At 35.5% G+C, this 19,748-nt stretch overlaps 1 protein-coding gene across 5 annotated transcripts in view; it reads left to right on the top strand.

Annotated features, from left to right (window-relative positions):
• The window catches only part of pcdh7b (protocadherin 7b), a 251,783-nt gene extending 233,941 nt beyond the window's left edge, over positions 1-17,842 (top strand). For 2 of the 5 annotated variants that reach the window (XM_021478011.3, XM_068222304.2), the window contains 2 exons: positions 13,371-13,389; positions 14,568-17,339. In XM_021478011.3, the coding sequence (XP_021333686.1) occupies positions 13,371-13,387 (17 nt within the window). In that variant the 3' untranslated portion in view covers positions 13,388-13,389; positions 14,568-17,339. Of the gene's footprint in view, positions 1-13,370; positions 13,390-14,567 lie in introns of all 5 variants that reach the window. The other 3 variants (XM_021478010.3, XM_021478012.3, NM_001365653.1) reach the window with 2 other exon arrangements.
• Positions 17,843-19,748: the final 1,906 nt, after the last annotated feature.

Below are 19,748 nucleotides of genomic sequence, written 5' to 3' on the forward strand. Positions count from 1 at the left end.
ACTGTAAGTGTCCATACACTTTATTGGGTCACATAAAGGTGATGTCTGCTGATAGATGTGTTGGCTTTAGTCTAGATGACCACTGTGTGCAAAGAAATAGAAAAAGTGGCAGAGAGAACATTAGATCAGCAGCCTAATGAGTCTACAAGGACAGTCCAGCATTATTGAATCAAATGGACAGCACTAACTGGGAAGAAAAGAACAGTCTCTCTCATTTTTCTTTTCCCTCAGCTTTTTCAGTAGTGTCTGGTGGGTAAAAAAAAGCTTGTGCAGATGCCTCCTAATGAAAATATGCAACCCGTGATGCCCTATTAGGACAGATGTGTTAAAGAGAGGTTTTAATCTCACTAAGAGAAAGAGTGTGATGCCGATTAGTTATTTAGATGCAGGAGAAACACACTAGAGCATTAACAGAAGAACAGACTGCCAATGTTGCACATAAATGGAAGGATTGTGTTACGATATGTGTATTTCCTTACTGCACCGTACGCAGAAAAACAAAATGTCAGCAAGACTCCGTGACACAATAGGCAAACAATACAAGTATGATGAACTGCATCTGCTGAGATTCTGATAGGTGAAACAAGTTGACATTTTGCCCATAATGCTACAGGGCTGAGGAGCTGCCAGTGCAACTGATAGAAAGAAAGTTGTTTCTTGTGGTTAAATCATATTTTTGTTTTGTTCACAGCTGATGTTGTTATTGCTCAGACTCAGTTTGTTGAGGAGTCATGAAACCCTCAGCTAAAATTTCGGAGATTAACAGATTTGTGTGTGTCGAACATCAATTATGATAACATAAGCATCTGTTAGTTTTAATTGTAGGGAACAACTGGATAATTCTGAGCTGTTCCCTAGTAATTTCAACTTCTGGATTGATTTTCCTGGTTTTACTTTGGTGACACATTTGGTGTCTGAAGAGCTGCTTCTGCATCATTCGGTCAAGATGGGTCGCAGAACTAGTAGTGTTGTCAGCAGAACCAACTTTGGTACAAGTTTGTACACAATATATATATATATATATATATATATATATATATATATATATATATATATATATATATATATAGTAGCATCTCCCACTTGTATATCTGAATACTGTTGAGTGGATTCTTAAAGACTTCTGATTTGCTATTATGTTTATGTTAGGTTGTAATGATCATTGGTTTGCAAGACACTTGATACACTGACACCAAGGAGAAAGACGCGTCTATCAGCTGATCCATCCGTGGATTGACACAGCATTCAAACACTTCAGGGCAGAATGACTTTTATTGTCTCGTTAAAGAGCAAATATGGGTGTTTGAATTTTAAAAAAAGCACTCTTAAAATATTTTAAAAATCAAGGATTTCCACCTCAGTTTTAGTCAGTATGTGGCTCTGACAGGTGCTCGCTCTCCTCTTTCTCAGCTGCTTTGATTTAAAATACCCACTCCCCACTATCTATATATATAGGCACATTTGAACAAAACAGATGTATTAAACAGAAATATGTATTAAAATAATATTTTTGTTACCAAACATCTCTAGAAATGGAAATATAATAAAATCAAATTAACACAAAATATTGCAAAAAACAAAAAATACAAACTACAACATTTCAACAAAATGTTTTTTTTCTCTTATTTTGATGTATTTATTTTTTTTTTTTTTTGCTATTTTTGAAAATTGTATTTTATATTTTTCCCTTACATATAAATGTGGGTGTACTAATTTTTGAACTATTATTGTAAGTTGTTTTGTTAGGTAAGCTGACTAAACTAATGTATATGCACAAATATAATATTGCAAATTATCCTATAGAAAATATGAATTTAAATAAGAGATTTGTGTGGGGGGGGGTGTACTCATATTTGCTGCGCACTGTTTATATTATATTTCTGTGGTAGACTTAACTGAACATCCTCCCACATTGCAATGCCGTCAGTCTAAGATATAGTTTTATTTAATAAATATCAATGATTTTTTTTCTTAAAAAAATTATTAAAATAAATAAATAAATAAATAATAAAAAGTAAATGAATAAATAAAAAATATTAAATGAAAACATCATTATTTACTGAATTTGATTTCAAAGATTAAACCCTCAATGAGGATGGGGGGGATGTTTTCACTGTATGGACAAAAGCACAGGCATTCCCTAAAATGTATAATTATGTGCACTAATAAAAAAAAAAAAAAAAAATTATAAAATGTACTTAATTTTGTTAAGGTAACTGATTGCAAATAATTTATATGTGCCGAATTTAACCAAACTTTGACTTAATTATTTGTTTTTAACTAGCTACCTTTAAAAAAGTGGAAGACGGAAGAAATTCATGATGATTTGCATTAAGATGAGTATTTGTGAGATTGCATAACACTGACACGGTGTTGTGGATTGCATGAACGCATGTTGCAGACACCCTTCAGCAAATGCCATATATCTATTGGCTAATCTTGTGGACTTGTGCTGAGAATTCGTAGCGTCTGCTACCCTCATCTCTCTCTCTCACAGACACACACAGAGATTGGACAGAGGGGTCAGCAGTTCTGGCTGGCAGTTATGTTTTGGCAGGGCCTCCCATCCGGAAAACAGAGAGCAAAAGAGCAGCCTGTAGTTCAGCTGGCCTCTAAGGGACGAGGCTTAACTTGCAGAAGATGAAAACACATGCACACGCAGAGCGCTAAAAATATAGAAGGACAACTAATGCTTTCACGCGCAAGCACATTCATGCGCTCTAGAAAACCAAAGCATTAAACAGTAGGACAAAATACCCACACGTGTGCACACACACACACACAAACACACACACACACACACACACACACACACACTCACACACACACCCAAACACATAGATTACAAAATCCTCATATCCCTGTCAATTAGCTGAGCCTCTGGCCCACTTACAGCTTTCCAGAACCCTGCCACCAGCCTCACAACAGCAGAGCTCCAACTGCGCCAGGGAATCCACTTTTGTCCACACGTAATTAACTCACAGAATAGCTCTGAGAGCCGTATCTTCCGTTCCCCCCACTCCCCCCCTCCCGCCGTTCCCCTGATCTCTCGTTTTCAAACCCTCCGTCGGAGAAGAGTGGATGTTTCTTTTGAGTTATTCAAAAGGACTGGCTGTGGAAAATGGCAGGCATTATACTCCGAGCCCCCGTCGGCAGAAAACCCCACTATACAGAGTGACAGTTAGCGTGCCACAGAGCTGCATGCGTTTCCGGCAACTCTACAGTCCAGCGACGGTTGCTTTGCCCCAGGATAGAGGAGCAAGTATGGTCCCTTTTGTTTGCTGTTTCCAAAAGCCTCACTTTTTATGGTATAAAAGTGACTTGGGGTCAAATTTAAAGGCTTGGGGATTTTAGAAGAGGATATGAAAAGAAGAAATACCCTTTTGGGTTTGCAGGACCATAGATGTTTCTTCTCTGAAGTGAGTGGTTGAATCCATGTCTGCAATTGTGACATTTATTTTTCATTTACAAAACAGTGGCCAAAAAAAAACATGAGCTCAGACTGAGAAACTAGACATAATGTTGGTTTCATACTGATTACTTTATCAAACAACGTTTGCTAGCAACCTGCACTCGCTGTATTTTAAAGTAGAAGCTTTCTACAGATTTATATCCCATGCCTGTGTGTTTAGTTTTAGCGGAGTTTCAACGCATTTTAGTGACGCATTTCTAAAAACAGTTTGCGCAGAGAAAAAACAAAGAATGGATACATTGTTTATTTTTGTTATTTTGCAAAAGCACACACTTTTGTTGTTGTTGTGAGTGTACACAAAGAAAGTAGATACTTAATGGATTCGATTGATATATTGGTCTTATCTGTATTATCAAAACTGAGAGTGTAATTTAAGTTCTTTTCTGCATTATCAGGAGAAGTAGCCTCAAACCGCGAAGACACAGTTACCAACTCCGGAGGGTTAAAACATGCAACATTTGAAGCCAATTGTCTTTGTTAATGATATATTTCCATCAATAAATGAGGAAAAAGGTTAAAAGTGCATGTGTGGGTATGTATTGATATCCTGACTGTTATATTAGTTTAAATATTCCACCATATTTCCATTGTCAGACTAAATTTACATTTTCTTTTCAACAAATATTAAACAGTATTTTATAGTAGCAACAAAATGTACTTTGAGTTTGTGTTAGCAAACATTAGGTTAAATGTATAGAGATTTCATTTTGTCAAACTTTATGAGATTTTGTCTTTTGACATAAAATAGTTATACAAACTACAGCTACTACTTTTGTCACAATCCCCGAAATAACTAAAGGATCCACGATGCAAGGTTTTTAATGACTAGTGGAAGGACAAACAGTTCAAAATATACTGTAGATCAAATTACAAAAAGTAAACGTAATGCTGTATCGAAGACCCTGTGAAGACCCTGTGAAGTCCAGATCACTAGCTATCTGGAAAACAGCTAGCATTCCGAAAATACAGAGCGTCCTATTATGAAACAGAGTAACAGGTTTCTCAGTTGTGGAAGTTGTCATAGTTGAAACAAAAACTCCATGATGATGTTCAGAAAAGACTTTCAGAAAAATGAAAGAAAAAAAAAATGTGTGAGACTATATATATATATATATATATATATATATATATATATATGCTCATTTGTTTAAAAAAAATATATTCATATTAAACACTTTCAATAATTTAATGCTGATAACTGTTAAATGTGTCATAACAGTCTTGTGAAAAGGATCCATGATACAAAACCCAGCGTTTAGATATAGGCTTGATAATTAGCCACAGCTGTTGTGAATGATCAGCACAGCTGATCGGCAAAACAATCAATCACATGACCAAAAACAAAGCCACTACAACACACATGAATGAAACCAAACAAAACAAACAATAACAAAGACACACCGGGAAGTGTGCACAACCTCCAACCGTGACAATGTTACAGTCCTTTACACACAGAACCAAATACTGTATAACGACAAATTCAACAATTCAGAAAATGTACACTACCGGTCAAAAGTTTGGCGTCCGTTTTTTTTTTTTTTTTTTTTTTTTTTTAAAGAAAATTATTCTGTTTATCAAGGCCGCATTTGTTAAATGTAAAATAATAATAATAATAATAATAATAATAATAAAATATTAATAACAATCTGTTAGTAACTGTTTTCTTATTTAAAATTTAATCTAAATAGTTAAATTAAATGATAAACTAATTTTGAACTGTTATTTTTTTAGTGCAAAGACATTTCACAATTTTACAATTTTTATTCATTTTTCAATTATTTTTATTATTAATTTTTGGGGTTTTCAACTTTATTTTTGAATATAAAAGTAGAGAGAATTGACAGGAAAACATTGGGAGCAGAGAGAGGGGAAGGATAGACACAGGACCACAAGGCGAAAATTGGGTCGCAGTAAGCACCGGAGTGCATGTGTCGACACACTAACCACTACACCACTGGCGCCGACTTTGCACTGCTTTTTTGATGAAATAAATGCAGCCATGGTGAGCAGGAGAAGCTTATTTTAAAACATTTTTAAAATCCTACTGACCCCAAACTTTTGACCAGTAATGCAGTTTTGGGAAAAGGCTGAGATGCCCCTTGGTTAAACATTTTGCATCTAATGCATACAAGTCAGGCAAAAGCCCTTTTGTTGCATTTGTTCAAATATTTAGAAAAAAACAACTCAAAAGAGAGAGATGAATAAAAATGGATCAGCAGATTTCAGTCTGACTTATTCACTCTTGTAAGATGTTCATTGAAATGAAACAAGGTGGAGGCAGAGTCATTCAAGCAATGATTGAATTTATCTCAATGCATGTTTGACCTGTGTCTGCCCTCATCTAAATGCTTTGAATTATTACTGCTTCAGAGTGCGTCTTTGAATGACATTTTAAATGGTCTCCATCTTACCTCTATAATGAGATGGAAGAGAGACAGAGATTGTGCAAATCACAATTACATGCTGTTATATTGCATTAACTGCAGCCTAAAATCAGACAGTGTTCTTTTCCATTGGCAATGAGATTACTGGACAAAACTGTTCTTAGAACAGAACTTAAAATAGGAGCACAAACGAGAGCGGGGGAAAACGGAATTTGAGCTTATTTGCAAAAAGGCTAGGGGGAAAAATAACAAACACTAAACAGAAAACTATCTAATATTCTAATCTTCAGTATTAAAATGCAACATGGTGGATCAGTGGTTAGCACTGTCCTCTCACAGCAAGAAGGTTGCTGGTTCAAGTCTCGACTGGGTCAGTTGGCATTTCTGTGTGGAGTTTGCATGTTCTCCCTGTGTTCACATTGGTTTCCTCCAGGTGCTCTGGTTTCCCCCACAGTCCAAAGACATGCGCTATAGGTGAATTGAATAATCTAAATTGCCCATAGTGTATGAGTGTGAATGCAAGAGCATATGGATGTTTACTAGCACTAGGTTGCAGCTAGAAGGACATTGGCTCTGTAAAACATATGCTGGATAAGTTGGTAGTTCATTCCGCTGTAGCAACCCCAGGTTAATAAAGGCACTTAGCTGAAGAAAAATTAAGGAAGGAATGTTAGAATACTCCTTGAATGATCACATAAGAAGAATAAATCACATAATTCTATAAATAAATTCATCTATCAATCTGACATTCAAGGCCCATTTTCAAAACATTTTCCATGCTGAAGTAAAACCGTACTTCATAGTTCATTGTGAGCTTTCAATGACGACTTTTTTTTTGTGTGAAATTTCAGTGTATAATAATGTTACAGATCTAGAATGGTAAAAACAGAAGTGTAGCCTCCAGTAACAGGCTGTATGGCAGCGGTGTGAGGAGTGCTAATGAAGTAGCGCTCTCACGCATGCCGCTTCTTTTGTTGTTTTTCACTGGAGGAAACAGTCGCTGAAGATGGCGTAGTAAGCGATAGATGAAAAGCCAATGTACGGCCTTGAGGGGCCTAAGCGGTCTGAGAGCCAGGCATAGGAGTTGTGAAGCCGTGGAAATGTGCAAGTGGTCTGACGGGCTGATTGGCAGGAAATGTTCATCAACTAAACAATGAAAGCTGGCTGGACTTGGAGGTCTATGTGGACAGAATTATGGGCTGATGGGAGTCTAGATGTAGAAAGAAAGAAAGAAAAAAAAGAAAGAAAGAAAGAAAGAAAGAAAGAAAGAAAAAAAGAAAGAGAAAAAGAAAGAAAGAGAAAAAGAAATATGGAACAGTAATATTTGATCTCTCCCTACTCAACATAAGAGATTATGATTATTTTGTCTGCCTGCATTTTGTAAACCTGGTATAACTATTATTTTACAATAGGGGGCAACACGGTGGCTTAGTGGTTAGCAAAGTCACCTCACAGCAAGAAGGTCGTTGGTTTGAGCCCCCACTGGGTCAGATGGTATTTCTGTGTGGAATTTGTATCTTCTCCCCATGTTGGCGTTGGCTTTCTCCAGGTGCTTCGGTTTCCAAACACATGTGCTAAATTGGAATTGTGTCAACAAAAAGGTTTTTAATGTATGACTTTGTATGTGTGTGTGAATGAGTTTGTAAAGTGTTTCCCAATACTGGGTTGCGGCTGAAAGGGTATCCACTGCGTAAAACATGCTAGCAGAGTTGCTGGTTCAAACCGCTGTGGCAACTTCTGAAATAGAAACTAAGCAGAAGGAAAATGAATTAATGCATTTTACAATAGATAAAAAAATTAATAAATAAATAATAATAATAATAGGATGAAATTTTGATTCTTTGAAATTATGCTTTAGCTTTGTATCAGATGATTTAAGTCATGGGGCTAGATTTACTCACTATTCATGACAGCACAAACCCTATTTTGGCATTGAAGTGCTAGACATGTAGTTTAAAATTAACACAATTATCCTTATTGCAAATACACGTGAAGCCAATTCTCTTTCTTCCTCACAATTTACTTACACTTTCATACTGATAATTTAAATTAGGGACCAATCACACCCAACACATTTTTCTGCTTTAAAAATGCAAGCACACTATTCTACCTTTTTTGATGACAAAAAAAAAAAAAGTGCAGTGCGCTTTTTATGTCGCTAGGCAACCACTATATTGCTATTGATACAATTGTAATATTAGCAGAAGCTGCAAAACATAAACAATGAACAGAGAGTACTTGCTCCGTCCTTGATAGAGAGTGATAGAGAGTTGGACATTGAAAAACACCTGAGTGACGTTCCCCGATTTTTCCACTCAGAGTTTACTTTTTCAACTGCGAGCACACAGCACCCAGCGGCCAAAACACGAGGCACAGCAGGCAATTAAAATGGGAGGTGTACAGGGCGCATAAGCAGCACGCAAAACGCTCACGGCTCTTAGTAAACCATTCAAAAGTTGCGCCTCTCAACACAAAAAGCACATTCGGCAGGATTAGCCCCCTAATCATGTGAGGCGTTTAAAGGGATAGTTCATCAAAAAATGAAAAATCTGCCATCGTTTACTCACCCATTCATTTGTTCAAACCAAATTCGAGTTTCTTTTATCTGTTAATTACAAAAGAAGATATTTTGAAAAATGCTGGTTGCTGGCACCAGCTGACTTGCATATTGTAGTAATAATTTACCTCCTACCATAGAAGGCAGCAACCAACAGTATTCAGAATGTAATCAATTGTGAGAGAGACACATACAAACATTTAAAACCATTTAAAACACACTATTCTTTTTTTAGGTGGTTCAGTTTTGTAGGTTTCTATTTTTTATTTTTTTTCTTAACTGCTCTGGACATAAGTGGCTAAATCTGTGATCTTGAATGTGTGTATTGTCAGGAGATCACTTGCAGAACATTATATCTTCATCACTGCTTTATGGGAAAGTGCTCTCAGTGCTTACACTGCATCTTTACCTTCCGAGCCTGAACATGCTTACGTCATCAATGATACAACTGTTGCTTTAGTTCTATTGTTTTATATTAGTTTAGGTCATTTGATATGCAGGTTTACGTAGTCAAATATTTTGCCGAACAGATCCAAAACTTTTGACGCTCATAAATTATCATAAATTGTCATAGTGCTGCGCGTATTAGGAGGTCTGCTGATATGCAGCGAGGGATTTGCATCTTTGATGAACTATGACAGCTTGTGCTCATTGAAAAAGTAAGAATGATTAATAAATTCATATGAAACAGTCTCTTAAAAATTACGTTGCGTCTTCTGTTTTAGAGCACTAACAATTGTCAAACGAACCGGGGAATATGCCGGGGCACGGTTCGGATAGACTAATGTGAGTGCACCCTAAATGTCTAGCTTATCTTTGCATCCATTTAAAGGGGCCAATTTCCTTATCGTTTTAAACTTGAACCAGATCACAAAAGTCTGAATAATTATGTCTCTAAAATGACTATACAACTCTTTATGATCATTTTAGGATTTTTTTAGCTTGAAGTAGCTTTATAACTGTATGTATTAGAGAGCATCCAGCACTTTTTTTCCTCCCTCTCTCTCATTGTGTTTGATAGATGGAAGAAAGTCGTACCGCTTTCAAATTACATTAGATTTTCTTCCCTCCTCTACTTTCTTACAAAGACTTAAGCCAATGTTTTAAAGAGATGGGTGCTGATGTTCTCTTGACAGTTGTGTATGTGAATAACCTGTTACAGTCTTTAATGCCTCTTTGAACACATTAACTGTCATATAAGATTTATCCAGCCATTTTGTAATCCCTGTCTGAAGCATTAACATTGCCCTGGCATATCGACGTTCTGCAGATCGGAGCCTACACTCATCTTTGTTATTAGTGCTATTGAGGTATCGTCGCTTGACTGGGCGTTCATTGGTGCATGACAGAGCTTTGTGGGGAGAACGTACATTCACACCTCTCTCTAGACACTGGGCAGTAATCCAGCCTCATAAAAAGCACACAGGAAGCACCAGTGAACTCTTTCTGTGGTCAGGAGTCTAAGTCAGGCCCAACTAACCCTTCCATGCCCACAAGGCAACCACACCGCATTGACCACAGCTAAAGCTAACAGCAGCTCTGCAGACATTATAGACAGGCCTTGAGGTCAGAAGGATGTATTTGGGGGTTTGCTTAAGGTCAGCGAGAGGTTGTAACCAGACAAGAATGCTATATTGGTTTGTGGCAACTAACAGTATTGAAAGACTGAGGGGGTTTAAATGTAAGCGATTTATTATCGGTGACTGAAGAACGCCAAAGATAGCGCTCTATTCTTTTCACAGCACTGATTTCTTGAAACTGAATGGCTTAATAATGTCAATTTGTCGAGCGTCATGTTTGTAGATGTGCTTGTTTCTTTTCTCACTCTCAATTTTGGTTAATCTGTCAATGAATATCGTTGTATGGTGCATCGTAGAAGACCTTCAGTAACCCTTTCTTTAAAGTCCATGCTCATAATGAATTATAGCTCTGTTCAGAAGTATTTATAATCAAGCCTGACATTTATATATATGTATCTATAAAGACACATCAAAACGTATAATGTATTATGATAGCAGTTACATCAATATTTACATATACATGTATCTGCATTTCTACATTTTACAAAATACATGTTCCGGTAACACTTTGTAATAACTACATAGGCTACTATGAATCATTTATTAAGCATTAACAAATAGCTTGTTAATTATCTGTTAAGCAATAACTGCGCATTTACAGATGTTAGTAGATTACAACTGCAGATACAAACAGTGTTGCCAACTTTTTTCAATGAAAAGGCACTAAGCTCTGCCGGAATTCTCGTTAAATGTCGCTAGATTACGTCAACTTGCATATTACTAACATCATTACTTACCGTTTCTGTTTGTTTAGCAGCCTATGGTTAATAAAGGGGTATTTCTATTACCACTACACATTATAAATGCATATCAATGAAACATCTCCAGTAACACACAAAAAGTCAATAGATGTGGCACTTTTGTCTGAAATGTCGTTAAATATATCGACAAAGTCGGTAAGTTAACAACACTTGATACAAATGCTCTATTCTTGACTTTATTTTCATACTTTGTTAATTATTATTTTTCATTAATAATTTAGGTATTGCATCATTCACAAACCAGTTATTTGATAAAAGTAGCTGGTTTTTAAAGATTATTCAGAATGTAAGTAAATTATTAAAAACTATTGAATTCATGTATATATCTAATTAATCAGGCATATGCTAATAGTTAATTTCCATGTTAATAAATGCTTTATTAACTTAACTAAAGTGAGGACCGCTCATGCTTTATGAATCCCTTATAAATGACAATCAAAAGCTCAGTTATATTCTAAACAGAAAAAAAGAGAAAATAAATCACTTTATTCATTTCTATGCATTTAAAGATACACAAAGTAAACCGTTTTTAATGAAAAATAAATCTTTGCAATCTTAACTAGAATAATATTACTGTGCAGTTTAAACATTGCTTAATAACTTTTGCATCATACTATTTTGTTAAATATATTATATTGCTGTTGTTTTATCCAATTGACACTTCTGTTAATATCCATTTCAATGTGGTCATGTCATTCGCCCATGAACATTTCTTGCTTGTTATCAAACTATTACATAACTCTTACAAAAGGCAATTTAATCCTAGCTTAATGTAAAACATTGATTATAGCATTATTTATCAACATGTGGCTCTTTTTGGATTCTATAAAAATTAAAAAAAAAAAAAAAACAGAAAATATGTTGGGACCGTTGTTATTGTTTACACCCCTCTAAATGGTCTATTTGGCAATGTTTAAACTTTACAATGATTTTACTTTTTAGATAAGATTTATTGTAAATTTGATGTAAAACCTTTAATTATCATTTATTAGGGATTTATAAAGCATAAATAGTCCTCCGTTTAGATTAGGTCATAACATTAGATTAAGTTGAGTTAATAAAGCATTTATTAAAATACAAACTATTAATATATGTCTGAATAATAATATATATGTTTGCGGATTTGAATTAGTGATGATTAGTTTATTAATTATTTACTAACTAATTCTGTATGATCCTAAAACCCCAAATAGTCTGAAATGCAATTGATTTGTAAATAATGCAATATGTAAATAATAATAAGTATACATACAATAATTAATTTAGTCATGAAAAAATAATCAATAACAATGTTGAAAATACAACCATTAAGCACATTTTACATGTCAAGAATAGAGTCAAGAACAGAATCGAGCATTGCATCTGCATGTAAAAACTGCTTACTAACATTTATCAATGTAGAGTTAATGCTTAACAGATAATGAATTCACTATTTGCTAATGCTTAATAGACTATTCATTGTGTAGTTATAAAGTGTTACCCATGTTACACACACAAAATAAGTTCATTATAAGTAATAATTTGCCCATCATTAATGTGTTTCAAAAGATCCAATCAGCAGTGTTAAGATGGTGTTGCGTTATAGTTACAAAAACTCATTAACATATTCAGTTCTATCAAATTAGACCAGAGATGCCCATACTAGGCTCTAAAGTTGTCCCATGGTAACCTTTGATTTAGCCCACAGTGCTATCTGAAAATGGTTTAGAGATTGTCATTTGAAATTTAACAGGAGCTTTTATTTGTTTGTTTTATTGTTATGCTAAAAAAAAGCTATTTGAAATGAATTTTTTCAATGTAAATGGTGTAAATTAAATTAGATTTAGTTTTAAATGTACAAATGATGCATTGCAGACAATGCAGAGACTTTGGAGAGCAAATCAAGGCAAAGGCAACTTCTGCTTGACTAGTGTATTCAGCATTCGAATACCATGTGTTATTAATGTGATTGATTATGTTTGTATTGCAGTTATCACCAAAAAGTTATACTGCATTAGTTAATAAGATTCACAGTAATGTTTTCCATTTATTTATTTATTTATTTTTTCATATTTATTTGTTCATAACTTCCTAAAAATTAGGAAGTTAGCATGGCAATTTCAATGTAAAATAGTTTGGTATATTCATCTGTGGTCCACAAATAATGATGATATTTGGTTTTTGCCCCTTCATTCGAAAAAGTTTGGGCACCCCTGAATTAGACCGACTAATTTATATTTATAAGTCAGTATATAACATGTTATAAGCATGTATATTTAAAAAAAATGTATATAAATAAATAAATATTAATACCATTATTATGAATGTGGATTTAACTGTCATTACAATACATTGTATGTTTCGTTGCGTGACAGATGCATTTTTATAATTGTTTTGCTAGCTTGTAAACAAATACAAACAAAATTCTAATTCTTAATGAGTATGGGCTTTGTAGAACTGACTTGTTTTGCAAACATACCATGTAATTAATTGATTCTCAGATAACTGCAGCACATTATGCTTTTTTGTTTTGTTCTTGTCTAATACTATTTTTTTTCTTCCTAAATTGATTAGTCTTACATAACATTACACTGTGAAGAAACCGAACAGTGATTATATCCTATTCTTTCTTTGCAGGAGAAAAAGAACATTAAAAGTAAGCCATGATTAACCTAAATTTTTGCTTTCCAACAAAAGGCAGCATGCTTTCTATTTTTATTATTATTATTATTATTATTTTGTTTTTAGATTTGCACTCACCCTCTCTTGCTTGTGCCATACCTCACATGTGGTCATTAACCGACCATCTCTAACACTGCAGCTTTGTGCTTTAGCATCAAAGTTTAGGGATTTCAGCGTTTAGTATTTGTGTGCACTTCAGCTTAGCGAACTTCATATTCAGCCGTGTTTGTGCATAGACTTTTTTTGCGCATCTGATGGTTATATGTTTGCTTGTCGAGTGCTTAAAAGTGTAAACAGAAAGTATTTGTTCAGTCGACAATCTGAATAGAAGAGATATGAGATGTTAAGGAAACTCGTGGCTGTGAATCTAAAACTGATCTCCTCTCCCAGCCTGGGAAAACAAGCAATCACTCAGATGCGTGACAGTTAGAGCCTTTAGAAAACGTTTACGTAATCCTTTAAACTTAACCTATGTTTCATAGATGTACAGTTAACTGGCAAATCCTCCAATATGTTGTTCTTTAAGTACATTGTAGGTGTTTCCTCAAGCCAAAGAGGGGATTATTCAAGAAAAAAAGTTTTTATTTTATTTAAATTTTTTTTTCTGTACATCCTTTCTAAAATTTAATAGCTTCTGTGTAGTTAGCCAAAAAAATAAATAAATAAAAAATACACAGCATATACACAACTCTCACATATAAACACACCAGATGCACACACAAACAGCCATTAGAGATGGATTCAGGCCATTAGTTAGAAAGCAAAAGTCACAAAACAGTAGAATTGCCCCTCGTTTTCAAAGCATGGTATTCTTTTTAGAGCTCACATTATTTATCCTTTTGTTTAATTTATGTTTTAGCTTTAAGTGTTGTTGTTTGTGTTTGTACGTTTCCATTTCTGTGTAACGTGGTATGTGTCAAGCATGAACTTACAGTCATAAAAAAAAAAAAAAAAGAAACGCACAAAGCTGGTCATAACAATTAAAGATCTCATCTGGCCCTCAATAATATCACAGGCAGTTTCATGAGACACATACCACAATATTTTTTTTTTTTTTTTTAGTGTCAGTACTTGAGTGTTTTGTTTTCTCCAGCTGTTTAAAATTAATCAGCATGACTAACAGTCCTGCTTCCTTCTCTCTGTTTCCCCCAGACTCTCGGCCCCTGCCTGACGTAGCTATGACGGGCAAATGCACGCGGGAGTGTGACGAATACGGCCACTCGGATGCCTGCTGGATGCCTGTGCGCACCTCGCCTGAACGCAGGCCCAAGGCCACCCCTCCCAAACTCTCCACCTTCATGACCTCCCCCGGAGGCAGCATTGCTGACCAGCCTGGCAGCCAGGAGACACTAGCTGTTGCCAACGGTGACCCCTCACATCTGCTGGGCGACCGTAACCGTAATCTCCTGAACAAGAAGATGGCATCCTCCTCCTCATCCTACGACGCGTTTAGTTCTGCTGGATTTTCCGCCAGCGAGGAAACATCTCGCCCAACTGAGGAGATCCCGCTAGCGCCTACGGGTGAATACAAGCCGACGCAATGCGGAACTCTGACCAGGCGGGAAGTTTACCTGTAAACGACACACACCGACTATACGACGGGACGATGACAGTGACTCAGCATGGTCAGAGATGCTGTTAGCAAACCAAACCCTAAGACTAAAAAAGCGACATGGATTTTCCTAAAACTGCTTGCGCAACAAAACTGAAATCGAGTAGAAACCATGGAATAACATGTTGTTAGATGTGTGTGCGCGCAAAGGATGAGTTGGAGGAAGGGGGAAGTGGCCGAGGTGGAGAGAGGGGAAAGCTGGTGGATCAGTGCTACTTTTGCTGCTAGCGTATCGGGCCCTGTAGACTTCCCCAAAGTGCTGCCTGGTTTCTCTAGACCTCTTTATAAACATGCATGCATCATCTAGCCCCTTAAGAGTGTGTGTGCCCCTTGAGATGGATCTGATGGACTATAGCTTTTTGTCTTTAGTTTTATAACTGTTGCTATGGGAACCGAGAAGATGTTCTGTCTTTTAATCGTTTTTTTTTTTTTTTTTATGTGGATGTATTCTGTCCATATGCAATCAGTCAAAAGACTGAACTGTCCTCTCTGGACGACCAATCACATTAACAAAGAAGATGACTGGCTAACGATGGACAACAAATTCATCATTGATGATGTCAGAGTGCTTGTTACTGTATGTCGTCATTAACTTTAGCCTTTTACAAGGGTTTGTAGATACAAAAATGGCGCAAGTGAACAGCGTACGCGCTGTAAACGATGAACTCACAGTGCGAGAAGCAAGTTTACCTGTGTGCCTATCAACCTCACTTATACCCGTGAAGGAACACAAGCATACACAGATCCACTAATGCACGTTTTTTTGTCGTGTGGGTGAAGTATTGTACATGTATAAATATATATATAATATAAATACTGTAAACATACTCTTGACACATACATCAAAATCCCGTATCCATCCCGCTCCCATACACCCGTGGAAGTAGATGGAGGTTCTGAACATGCTGGAGATTATCAGTTATATGCCATGGGTTTGTGCAAATGTGGCTTATCCTTCTCTAAATGTGTGAAACTATGCTTATTTTGTGGTCTGAAACAGTAAAACACACACACACACAAACAAAATAGATCCCCTCGCGTTGTATATACACATTATAATTATCCCATAAAGCCACAGGAACACTATTTGGATATGCTGCTGGGGTGAATTAGTCTAATAATATCGCCCCGCTGAAGAGCTTGGGCTGGCCCTGTGTAACATTCCTAGTATGAATGTTAAATAGAGCAATAAACTCATTCAACAGATTCAATCTCACACGCTTCAGAAGAGTAATCAAGGATGAGAACTCGTGTCCCTCGTGTAGCAGTCAGAGTCAACCGAATACTTGTACAATCACATTCAAAGTTCGGCGACTACCAGCACGACAGGAGCGATTCCGATGTGACACACAATGCCGCTGTATTACCAAAGTATCGGGAACAACGTGACATGATGTCTCAAAGAACTGGGACAGGAAAGCTCCTTTTTTTTAGGTCACATGTTGCTTTAATTACCTTCACGTACGATTCGGTGGCATGTGTGGAATCCACATGCACACTAACACATGCATCTTGGGCCTATCCCAAATCAAGGAGTAAACTTACAGTAGGAGTCATCACGCTTTTACAAACGGTGGTAAATTATTCAAATGCAATTGAGTAGTTTTGTTTATTTTTTTGTATGTTAACGATTCCTTGAGTTTGAATGGACTGCCTTTTTTCGCAGCTTCCAGATCTGTAGTCTGTATGTACTACTCGTGTTTAAAAGAAGTGCTCTGATGCTTACAAACTGTATACATAGATATGTACTTTTTATTGCACGTTTAAAGGGAATCTACACTTACTATGAAGAAGAAGAAAAAAAAAAGTGTACAAATATCATACCCTGTGAACATGGAAGTCCACTGCTTGCGTTTGTTACAAACAGACACTAGACATTGTAGTATGACTATGTATATTGATTTGACGAGGATGAAAAAGAATCACACACACTCGCGACTCACTGATTCATTTAGCATTATATCATCCGTTGCTTATTTATCAGATTTATTTATATTTTCTTTTTAATTGCGAAGGTACTTTTTTACCCCATGCTTTTGTACTGTTTATAGTCTTTCTCACAGAAAACTGTACCTTTGATTATGTAGAAAATGAGGAAACTTGATTCTAAAACAATTCAAAAGGAGTCTTGCGTACCTCGCGACTTGCAGATAGGTTTGTTTTCCAAATATACGCTCATAATGATGCCCTCTTCAGATCTCATCAGTCATATCTTTCCCCTTCCTTCTCAGTGCCACTTTGTATATGTAGTGCTTCTGTAAAAAATAAACAAATAAAAAAAATAAATAAAAAATTAAAAGAAAAATCAAAACTATAGAGTGAATGCAAAACATGCAACTGTGCCTTTTTATACCTTTATTGGTATGACTCGTTGGTTTTAACCAGTATGAAACCAATTGTACCGAGAAGCTTTCTAAAAGTGGAGGAAGAGTACTTTATGCTGAAACTACAGTCCTGGCAATTTTACTATGATAGACTTTCAAATAACAAAAGCTTTTATCTTGTGGCTTCTTTAAGTAAGCTCAGTCGAACTTTGTCAAGTATATTGATGAGTACCAACTGTACATGTCATAGGTGATACCCTGGTATATCCATCCATTTCAAAGTAAGCATGGTCACATGTCCAAACTGCAGTTTTTTAATGGTAAGGATACCTGTATGTCGTGTAACAGTTCAGAAAGGTTTGGTACAATGCAAAATTAGATTTTTTTTGTCCCACCTGTAGTCAGATTATTTAAAAATACTAAAAGTTTACAGCCATTTTCTTGACAAGTAAAAATATAGCTTTGTTTTCTAGAAAATATAAGTAACAATTAAGTGAGATTTATATATATATATATATATATATATATATATATATATATATATATATAATCATTATTTGCCAGTGGGGAAAGTAAAACAATGTTACTTATTTTACTTTTCTAGAGTAAAGTAAGCCCTGGGTTCTCTCCCATTTGTAGGGCAAGAGGGGAGATTGTGTTCAGGTAGATCTCTAGAACTCCCCATCTTATATCTGGCTAATGATGAATTGTATTATGAGGGATAAATGCTGTTGGCTAAGAACTTGAATATGGTGACAATTTGGTTTAGTCAATTTTCTTAAGACGCATGTCTTTGGTCGGTGGGAGGAAACCAGGGAACCCAGGCGAAACCCACGTATGCATGGAGAGAACATGTAAACTCCGCATAGAAACATCGACTGGTCTAGTAAAGATTACAACCAGTGATGTTCTTGCTGTGAAACAACAGTGCTAACCACTGAGCTACTTTGGCACCCACTCTAAGAAAAATGGGGATTCTTTAAGATGAAGATGACTGTTCTAGGAAGACTATGATTATTTATAGTAACTTAGGAAACATCTGATTGGAGAATCATGTGATGGTTAATGATGGATCAGCCTTGGTCAATCACAAGCATGTGATCCTATATAAATAAACTTCACTTAAAGAAAAACTCACTTAATTATGAATTATTATTTCTGAAAACAAAACTATATTTTTTTAGATGTCTACAAAATGCTTTTTAATTGAAGATTTTTACAATATTTACCATATTTGAACTAGAAACATGACAAAAAATAATAATATCTACATACTAAAAGCATATCTGTTTTGAAGTGAATTTACACAATCCTGCAATGGTGGCACAGAAACAACGCAAAGGAAAGCAAAGCATGTCCATCAGAGATGAAGAAAACTCTCTTTCAGATATTCTGTGGTTTTCATGATGCGAGAAAGTAACATAAACAAATATCCAAAGGTTCATGAAGAGAACACACACCTCAGAGAACTATAGAGTAGACATATCATCTAAAGTAGGAATTTCTATCTCTAAAAATGAAACTGAAGAGATTGACACCAACACCTACTTTCCATGTCAGAAAAACAGCACCTTATCTCCTGAAGGACATGACACTGACTTTGTTGTCGATGTAATGAAAATGCATTTGCTTAATCGTTCTTTGCATTCTGAGGTGTGTGTTCTTTAAGCTTTCAACTTAGAAGATATAAGACTTAAGTTGTAGCGCTTAGGTCATAGGACACATCACAGATTCTAAAAAAAGGAAATTGTAACTTTAATCATACTCTATTTGTCCTTTGACTTGGATGTTGATGTAGAATTGAGGATCGATTTTAATCATTGTTTTATTAGGAGTCACTATGCACGCAGCTTAGCTGAACATGGTAAATGTACTGAGCGCAAGCCCACCTCTATTTATGATCTATTTTACTTCTCTTTTTCCTTTTTGTTTTGGCTTTTGTACAGGTATTTCTGTAAATAAATTGCTTGTCATTTTTGTCTCTGCAGAAATTAAAACATACTATGATACAACACCGGTTGTTGTTTTTTGAAATCCTGGTGTCCTACAAATTAAAGTATAACTTGATTGGTAAATCTATCCAATTACACTCTACTTAAAAAAGAATGCAATCAAAAATACTTTTGCTGCTTGTTCAAACTACTTATGTAATGGTGTATTGAAACTACACAATTCTTCTTGTATGTTGATCCACTTAAAATTACATTAAGTTAACTTATACCTATTAAATTACACTTAAAAAAAAAAAAACATTAAGTTAACTTCATGAATTTGTTTGGGGAATACATTGAGTAATTGTGTGGGACCCATCATTTTTTAAAGTGTAGTTCAACCATAAAATCAGTCATTATTTACTCACCTTTTACTTGTTTTAAAACATTGTAAATATTTAAAAAG

The sequence above is a fragment of the Danio rerio genome, chromosome 7 (genome assembly GCF_049306965.1).
Source record: "Danio rerio strain Tuebingen ecotype United States chromosome 7, GRCz12tu, whole genome shotgun sequence".
NCBI classification, from domain to species: domain Eukaryota; kingdom Metazoa; phylum Chordata; class Actinopteri; order Cypriniformes; family Danionidae; genus Danio; species Danio rerio.